The 10,217-nt window shown below is 42.5% G+C and overlaps 1 protein-coding gene across 1 annotated transcript in view; it reads right to left on the bottom strand.

Annotated features, from left to right (window-relative positions):
* The window catches only part of LOC104988952 (chromosome unknown open reading frame, human C16orf72), a 26,002-nt gene that overhangs the window by 15,466 nt on the left and 319 nt on the right, over nucleotides 1–10,217 (bottom strand). Inside the window, exon 2 of the mRNA XM_010840461.1 lies at nucleotides 9,823–9,947. Within this exon, the coding sequence (XP_010838763.1) occupies nucleotides 9,823–9,947 (125 nt within the window). The remainder of the gene's footprint in view (nucleotides 1–9,822; nucleotides 9,948–10,217) is intronic.

The raw sequence follows: 10,217 nt of genomic DNA, 5'->3' as shown, positions 1-10,217 counted from the left end.
AAAATACATGACATCTAATCACAACTGCCTAAATTCAGTAAACATATCACACAATCTTGGAACTTCTGTCTTGTTCTTTAAAAAAAAAAAAAATCAGATAAAAAGAGGGACTAATTATTAGCCAAATTATTACCATTTTAATAATGTTTCCTTAAAAAGGTAACTTAATCTAAGCAACCTAGCTTATTTAACAACGCTGCTGCTGCTGCTAAGTCACTTCAGTCGCGTCTGACTCTGTGCAACCCCATAGACGGCAGCCCACCAGGTTCCTGTCCCTCAGATTCTCCCGGCAAGAACGCTGGAGTGGGCTGCCATTTCCTTCTCCAATGCATGAAAGTGAAAAGTGAAAGTGAAGTCACTCAGTCGTGTCTGACTCCTAGTGACCCCATGGACTGCAGCCTACCAGGCTCCTCTGTCCATGGATTTTCCAGGCAAGAGTACTGGAGTGGGGTGCCATTGCCTTCTCTGGTATTTAACAATGCTAACAATGGATGCTAACAATGGGACAATCACTAAACATTTATTGTAACATGTAATATAACAAACATAACAAATATAACAAAAATACATAACAAAATGTACATGAATACCTTGCACCACCGTCCCCTCAGTGCAACTGAGGAAACAGGCACTGGGTGACTACCACAGGATTCAAGAGCTGAATTTTTGGTCCAGAGTCTGTGGGTCTTAACCACTAAGCTATACTGTCTCTCAGAAAAATGAACTCTCAGGAGTTCTATCACATCCTTCAACAGATGACTGAACACTGCCACAAATCACTCAGGCTGTGCTCTCCTTGCAAGTACTGTGTCACTTCAGATATGTACTCCTACTGACAGGTTCAGCATCAAGAACTGGAAACACTAAAAGCAGGAGCAGGGCTTCCAGGTGGCACAGTGGTCAAGAATCCACCTGCCAATGCAGGAGATGCAGAAGACGTGGGTTCAGTCCCTGAGTTAGAAGATTCCCTAGAGGAGGAAATGGTAACCTGCTCCAGCATTCTTGCCTGGGAAATCCCATGGATAGAGCCAGAGGAAATTCCACAGACAGACAGGGGCCACAAAGAGCCGGACATGACTGAACACACACAGACACACACACACACACAGACACACACGCCGTAGCAAATATTTTAAAAATTTAACGGAAAACTAACACTGACTGACTAGTCACCAAAACCAAGAAGCACTGTGGGAACAAAAAGCCACACTCACTTCCCTAGGGATGTTTTCATTCTGCTTACAGTTTCCAACAGTTTTCTGTAACTTCTAACCATTCCCAAAAGACCCCGTCCTAAAACCCCTCAGACTGGTCTCCTTACCTTCCAGTAGATACTGCCCCCTGTACACACTAAACCCAAATTTTCAGTAACATGAGGCCTGTCCCTAGACCAAAAAAAAAAAACAAAAAACCATGATGCCTGCCCTTTAGTGGCTTTACAGCTGAAAGAAAAATACCTGGTAACTTAAGTTACTGCAATTTATTTTTAGTTGAGCTGTAATGTTAGCAGGAAAATCACTAATACATCTTTAACGACATTAGAGAAGATGGCTCCTTTCCCCAAGTACGAATTCTCATTTAACACACAGAACCATTCATTTTCCTGGCTTTGATTTTAATTCTATCTGCTACATCTAAAGTAGATGCTGAAGGATAAGCAAACCAGTGAATGAAAAGCTGTGTCCCAGAAAGGTAACAATCCAAACATCACAGAGGCTCCCAAGCTGCTTGAATTTGCATTATTAAAAAAGATGGGGACTTCCCTGGTGGTCCAGGGGGTCAATCCTCTGGGTTCCCAATGCAAGGGGCCTGGAGTTCAATCCCTGGTTGGAGAACTAGACAGATCCCACATGCCACAACTAAGACCCTACACAGCCAAATAATATTAAAAATAAATAAATAAATAGCAACAGGGTAGCACAAACAGAATTTTATAATAAGGTCTATTCTTTAGCAGATGATCAGTTTTTGTTGCTAAAAAGAAAAGCGCAACAAGTTGGTCATGCGAGTACTCTGGAAAATAACAGATTCCATCACAGCTTTCTAATTTTACAGATGTAAACGCTACTCCTGAATGATTTCTCCAGTGTCTCACTACTAGTATGCCCAAGTTACAGTGTGAATCAATGTGTTCTGATTTCTCATTTTATCGTCAACAAAACAAAGCATGAACCCCATTTAAAAAGTGAATAGCATTTAAGAGGATAAATGCCTTCCCATCTCTTAATCTTAAAAAGACTTAGATGAAGCCAACCTTAGATAAAGGGTGGATAATCTCTAAGATGACCTTGTAAGGCTGCATGTAGACCCTAAGTGATTCTGAAAGAGCTGGAAGCACTTTTAAGAGAAATTAAGTTATGGAGTAAACTAACCCCACCCCATGCAACCACAAAAATGAGGGTAGCTGTCCAGTGTGATGCATCTACAAGAAACCAGGTTTCTACAAACCTGCCCTACCTAAGAGCATCGTTGTAATCAAGCTCTTAACCAGAGAAGTTTGTTTCCACAAAGAATGACCCAAGAAATTTTAATTTTTAGAGAACCAAATGGGGGTAAGCCCAGAACTGGAAGTACATAGGGAAAAAGTTGAAAGCATGAAAGGGGTACAAGAAACAAGTGTGAAGCAAGCACGGACAGTACAAAGTAAGATGAACCAGGCATGTAAATGTACACCTGACAAAACAGACAGCAAGGCTGAACTTGATACAAAACTCAAGAGCCAAAGGAAGGAACCACGTGAGGCGGCTTTAAAAAAAAGAGAACAAAAACCTGACAATCCTGGGAATACAGAGCTGTGATTTGTTTTGATTTGAACACATGAGGAAATCCCAAAAGTCAGATCTGCAAAGGGCTGATGCTTTAATCACAGAGCTGAACAAAGCTGGAAAACTCAATATTCATAGTTTTAAAAGCAGTTATGCAACAAGCTGTGAACCTCTTAAAATACTGACCAATCATTTCATCTTCAAAAGTTCTACACAAATCTCAACATCAGAACCAAGAACACACTAAGCACTTTGTAAACAGACTCTTACAGACTAAGAGGTACAGGAGGAGAAAAGCAGACTGAACATGAATGTCTTCAGGTGCATGCTTTTGCTCTGTCTGGGCATAAATTTGGTCTTATACCATTACAGCATATCCTGAAAGCCAAAGCCAAACACTGCCACAGAAATTAACCCAATCTCAGTCATTTCCTTAAACCAAGAATATCATGCTGACACTATAGTTCTTTATAGTTCTTTAATACCATAAAAAAGGCTAAGTACTAAAGAATTCGAACTGTGGTGCTGGACAAGACACTTTAGAGTCCCGTGGACTGCAAGAAGATCAAACCAGTCAATACTAAAGGAAATCAACCCTGAATATTCATTGGAAGGACTGATGTTGAAGCTACAAACTTGGGTCACCTAATGCAAAGAGCCGACTCACTGGAAAAGACCCCGATGCTGGGAAAGATTGAAGGCAAAAGGTGAGAAGAGGACAGCAGAGATGAGATGGTTGGATGGCATCACTGACTCAATGGACATGAGAATCTGCACAAACTTCAAGAATAGTGGCAGGAGAAAAGAGCCTGGATTGTTGCAGTCCATGAAAGAGTCAGACATGACTTAGCAACTGAACAAATGTTAAAGAATTTTGAAGAGTTACTTGGTTGAAAATGAAACCTTCCTATCACATTCTGAACTAAACAGAAGAGATAAAATGCTTATTGGAGAATCTTAGGAGTAACTAGACTAGATTTTTAATCACAGGTTACTTTAGGGTCTAGTAAGATAATAAACACTCAAAGATGGCCTCCAGAAAGCTCTCGGCCAAAGACTGCTTTGAATACATCTGAACTTTGTCAACTAGACCACCAAGTTCTAGAAGTGCGGAGCACAGAAAGCTGTGCAACAGTCTTGTGTCCAACAGTATTTTACTGATGCCAAAGCCACTGTAGAAAACAGCCATAAGCGTGAAGGTTAGGAAAAGCCCGAGGGCATCAAAATGTCAATCTAACCTTTCATCACAACACATTCATTTCCTTTCTCAAGAAACAAACTGATTCATACAAGAAACAGTAGACATCTTTGCTTCGTACTGAAAAAAAAAAAGTTTTTATATTAAGTAGCTGAAGTAATAGCTAAAGTGACAGTGGAAGAGAGGGAAGCCTGGCATGCTACGGTCCATGGGGTTGGAAAGAGTCGGACACAACTTACTGACTGAACAACAACGTAAGTAGCGAACATTGAACTCAAAGAATTTTTATCAGTCTCATTTTTCCACCACTGGCAAGGGATAGCAGGCAAAGGATCCATGATTTCTGAGACCAAGACCAAATGCAAAACTTTGTTACATGAAACAGACATAATCAGATTTCATGTATGAGTTAACCAAAGCAGATATCCCAATTTCATAAACAAGGAGTTGGAACTGAGGCTCAAAGGGCCTTGCCCAAAGTTAGACAGCGAAAGCTCTTTCTACAGTAGATTTCTTCCTCAACAACAGAGAAGCCATCTTCCATTTCCTTAGGGGACCTACAAACCAGAAAATCACAGACAGACCAAAGCGCATTTCCAAGGAATACTAACTACGAAACATTTGAACTTAGAATTAAATCTGCACTAACTAATTACTCTGCTCTAGGGGAAAAAAAAAATATATATATATATATATGTTTCATTAGAAATAATTTATGAGTCATGTCAAAAAAAGTTTTTCAATTGTTTTAAGGAAGTAGTTTCTGTACATTCTGTAACATAGTATCCAAAATAAACAGCAACCTCTCTGTAACTTATATACTGACTTAAATCCTCGCCAGCATGAATGGCAGGACTCAGGGAGGATGCAAGCAGCCCCCCGCCTGCATCCAGTCTGTGTCCTCCCTCTCCTAAAGGTATTCCAAGTCTCTGGCTAGCTCTGGGGGAAGCTTCCTCCACATCTGCTCAAATGATGATACGTTTGGTTTAGTCTCAAATCTGTACAACCCCAAAACTGTGGCTATTCTACCATGTGATTTTTCAGGCCAGGATACTGGAGTGGGCTGCCGTTTCCTTCTCCAGGAGCTAACATACTGAAACTCACCTACTGACAAAGCCCAAAGGGGCAGGCCCACACATGGGAGGAGAGCGCTGCAGAGGAGGAAGGCCTGAGCCACTGGGTCCAGTCAATCCCACCCTCAGGCTTCAAGCTAGAGAGCAGCCAATCCGTGTCCAGCCTGACTTTTATCTTCTGGTCTCTGCAGCCAAAATCTTCTTTTACAGAGAAGTTACACATAAGAAACCGACTTGTCTTCTGTAAAACTTCACAGGTAAACACTAAGGGTAATGACTGAGGCTGCTTCTTAACAAGACTCTGGGTATTCAACCTTAATCCATACTAGAACGTTTTGAACACTCTCAAAGTAAAAGGAAAGTCACTCAGTCCTGTCAGATTCTTTGCAATCCCATGGACTGTCGTCTGGCAGGCTCCTCCATCAATGGGATTTTCCAGGCCAGAATACTGGAGTGGGTTGCCATTTCCTTCTCCAGGGGAGCTTCCTGACCCAGGGATCGAACCCAGGTCTCCCGCATTGCAGGCACTCTTTACCATCTGAGCCACCAGGGAAGCCCCAACAGTCTCAAAACTCAATGGTTTTCTGTAGCAGGAGAGTTACAAACCAACTCCAAGGTCAAAACAAAAGCTCAAACTTCAATATCTGCCTGCAGGTAGATTATACTTTCTCTGACCAGCTATTTAAACACCCCTCATCCACAAATTTTTAGTACGTTCTGTTCACTTTAGTTCACATACAAACCCAAGAGGGTCACACTGAAGTGAGAACAACATACTATAGAGGATCTGGCATCAAGATGTCTGAAAACTAAGGACTTTAAAGGGCATCCTACCATTTTTCTCCCCTGTCGATCCTATTTACATTTAGCCCTTTTAGGGAAAGATGAAGACACGCCACAGAAGTTATTCCAACAGAAGGAAATTTCTTCCCTTCATGTTAAGCACAGCCCACAGGCAGAAACATTATCTGAAAAACAGGACCAACACATAGTCTGTGACCACCAACACAGTCCTCGCTTGAAAACTCACTACATGCCATACTAAGAGCTTGGTTACTAAGCTGTGGGTATTTAAACCTATTTCCAGTTGAGAAAATGAAGGCACATTATAGTGAAATAGTTTTTGTTCCATTATCTATCTCCAGGGTCATACAACTAAGTAGAAAGAACAGTCTGAACTAGAGGCATCATGGGGAAGACTCCATGATAATGATGCTCCTGGCCTTCTGCAAGTGCTGCTAGATTCACACCTTGAGGACAAACGCTGAGCAAAGAGAAAACCACAAACATCTTTAATATAAATATCATAAGATCGCAACATATATGGTAAAAGTCGATATGCAACTCAAGTTTCAGACAGTTTTAAAATGTGGACAGCTTAACATAAGACAAAAATCAGAAAAAACATATTGACAGCAATAACAGAGAGAGAAGGGTGAGAAGCAGTGCCGGCAAGCACTGGCTCGCAGGCGGCTGCTGCAGAGCCAGCGGAGTGCAGTGCCCACCTCCGATGACCAGGAGGCTCCACAGGACAGCTCTGTCCTCCAGATGGCCACTAGCGTCAGCCTCTACTGACATTAGAAGCAATTTCGAATTAATGAGTCAGGAGAGAGATCAAAACCAGTCAGCCAAGGAAACAGGAGGTGGCTTTAAGAGGCAAACAGGCTTGACCAAGCAGTTCTCAAGTAAGCATCAACCTGGACTAAGTTAAAAACCTTAGTAACTTCACTCCCTTTTAGTTGTAGACATCAAAAAATGTACTAAGCCAGGGATACAACCACACTGAATATTTAACAAACAGCACTTCCTTTAAATGTACCAAGTCAAAGTAAAAACAACCACCAGTCATCAGAATGTTCTTCCCCAAAGACGCCCATGTCTGACCCAACTTAATATGTGAAGTGGAAGGAAGCATGCACTCCATTTCGCTGAGTTCCGTCCACACTGAGGACGCCCCAACTCTCCTCCAAGTCTCCAGTCACATGTAACCAAACCAACTGAACGTTCCATGTTTCAAAACCCCACAGGCAATCAAAGGGGGCCCTCTGCTAGACTTTTACCTCATTCTGACTTCCCTAAGCACTCACTGTAGCTGTTATCAAGAAGCTAGTAAAAGTGCCAACCTCTCCCCAGGCTGGGTGAGGCAAAATGAGCCATTTTTAGCTTGTAAGATAAGTGCTTAATCATACAAAGTACAAGAGCACTGTCCATTTACAGGGATCCCTCAAAACCATCTCCCCACCTACCCCCCTCCTGGAAATTACATTTAGATATTGAATCAGAACTGTGACTAAATTTACCACTACTTACAGCTGCATGTACTGTGACACTACCTTGCTAATTTTATTGATTCTATTTAAAGTGCTCAATTATTAATACAGCTGCATTCTTTTCTCTGAAGACCACACCCTGAAAAGAAGGAAGAATGTGAGGATCTGCAGAGCTCATCCACACTTTCCTTGAATCAGCTAAACAAAGAATAATGCTGCTACACAACCAAATTCCACAAACCACAATTAACCACTCCTCAGGTAAAAGAGGATGGTAAAAGGGGATGTATTTCATTTTACAGAAATAGGATAAAAAATAAAACTAAGGCTGGACTGACAATCTAACATTTGCAATAATGCAAGAATTTCATGTTTGTTTAAAAAGGAACTCAATGTCTTTCATCAAGTTTTCTGAACGAAGAAAAACTAGTACACTGTTAAAACATTTTCAAATCAAGTAAATTAGGGATTATTTCAGAGCTCAGCTTCTGAGTCCTTTCTTTTCTAAGAATTAACACTAAAGAAAACTGCCAGCTATAGTCCTAAGGAGATATATTCCAGGAGCACACCAACAGCACCAAAATCATAGAACATTCATATCTGTGTATGCCCTAGTCAAAGAGCCTGGCACATAAAAAGGACTTAAACTAAAAAGTAACTGCTAAAACTGAGTGGATACACTGTGACACCTCCACACAACAGAACACTAGTCAGGAAGGAGTGGGGAGGAGGGAGCACTGCACTGTTTGTTAATATCAACAATGTGAACTCAAAGAAGCATCTCAGAAACATTATGGAAAGTGGAAGAAGCCAGTCACAGAGGGCTCCACGCTATACGGTTCTATTTGCTAAATTAAAGAAAGGCAAAAACCATACCTACAACAATCAAATCAGTACTTGCCAGGGGCAAGGGTGAGGGGATAGATATATCCTGTTTACTAACAAAGTGGTTGTCAAATTCAACTTATACATTTTAAAAGAATGATCTTTATGTAAATTATACTCCCAGAAACTGCAATTTTCCAAGTATTATTTCAAAATTTCCTGTTTGGGTGAAACCTACAGTAATTCCAGAGAACGTTCAAAACCCTCAAATAATAATGGATGCTAAAAGTCAAAATTTAAGCAAATCAGTTACATAAAATCAAAGTTGACCACTGGGACACCATTTAATCATTTCCCTTTTTTCAGTAAGCCTGGACTATTAGTTCATCATTCCCTGAAACTAACACTCCATTCATCACTTTATTCTTACATTCTCTAATTACCATCCCAAAAAACTGCAAGATCAACCCAGGAAATCCAAAATAAAGGACGTTTTCCCCTAAAGACTACTATCTTAATTTGCTCATTCTTACACAAGAATAAAAATCTGAAAATCAAGTCTGCTCCACAGCCAGTTTCAACCTATTTTGATAATTTTGAAATGCACAAAGTTTTATTGCAATTATCAGTTTTTAGCCGTTTAAAAGCATTTAATTACATTTTTACTAAGATTAATACTCAAATTCAGTTTCTTTTTCCACAGAAACCTTGCCAAAAATCAAAACCAAATGTCCAAATCTTCAAAAATCGAGTAATACACAAAATCTAAACCCACTGTTACTGAGAGTGCAATGGGCAAGAATATTCAGGCACGTATGGGGGGGGGGGAGGCGCGGGATTAACTGCATAAAGGCACTACCAAAAAACACAAATCAACTCAAACTGATCAGATTTCCTACCTACAGTGAGACGTCAAATAGAAGGTAGCTCTGAAAACAAATATTTGATGCAGTTGCCAGGGAATAACACCATGTTCACGTGAGCACAGATTATTCCAACTAGTTTCCAATGCAGGGCCTACAGGAAACTGCCTTCCACGAGATCCTTTTCCAAAAACAAGTGTCCCTCCCACCTCTGTCCTTGAGACAAACTCTTCTTCCCCAGATGCCCAAACAGCACGTCTGGCCGGCTGGAGTGCTGGGCCTCTCAACTTGGGCACTACTGCCATCTGGGACCTGGGACAGGGATTGGTACGCGGTCTCACGAGCAGCAAGCCTATCAGTGATGACATTAGCGTGTCCCTTGCAGGCGTGCTCAGTCGTGTCCGACTCTCTGCGACTCTATGGCTCCTGCCAGGGTCTTCTGTGCATGAGGATTTTCCAGGCAAGAATACTGGAGTGACTTGCCATTTCCTTCTCCAGATCTTCCTGACCCAGGAATTGAAGCCGAGTCTCCTACATCTAACCACTGAGCCATCGGGGAAGCCCCCTAAAGTACCCCAAACACCGACAAATGCGGGCGAGGGGGCCAAACGACCCCAGATGAGACCCCGTTATCTGGAGGTGACATCACACCAGCGGAATCCTCCAGTTGCAAGCTACTGACACTTAAGTGGCTGGATTCCGGGGCAGGAAACACTTCGGCGATCGAGATCGAGGCGGCCCTTGCACTCAGAGCACCGGACAGAAACCCGGACGCAGGCTACCCTCCTCCCGCCCCCAGCCAGCGGCATGGCCGCAGGTTCTCTTTACCTTTGTAGAGGTTCGTGACGGCGGTGGCTGCGTTTTGGAAGGGAACCCACAGAGAAAGTCCTGGTTGCTGACACACCCGGTCTGAAAAACGACGAAAGGAAGAGGGAAGACAAAAAAAATAGAAACACACACAGAGAAACACACAAAGACAGAGAGAAAGAGAACAAGCGATGAAACTTGGGCGTCGATCATTCGGGAACGGCCATATTAGATTTCGCCATTTTGTTCAAGTTTCGTGATCCCGCGCGGGGTGGTGGACCCGAACAGAAGGGGGGTCGGCGGCGGGGCGGCCGGGGAAGCCGCCGGAGCTCGGGGCGGAGGGCAAGGGGGGCGCAGCCAGGGGCCGAGTCGCGGCGGAGGGAGGCGGGCCCTCAGAGTCGCCCCCCCGAGGGCGG

The sequence above is a fragment of the Bison bison genome, unplaced genomic scaffold (genome assembly GCF_000754665.1).
Source record: "Bison bison bison isolate TAMUID 2011002044 unplaced genomic scaffold, Bison_UMD1.0 scf7180017864144, whole genome shotgun sequence".
Lineage (NCBI taxonomy): Eukaryota > Metazoa > Chordata > Mammalia > Artiodactyla > Bovidae > Bison > Bison bison.
This window is presented reverse-complemented; position numbering and strand designations above follow the sequence as displayed.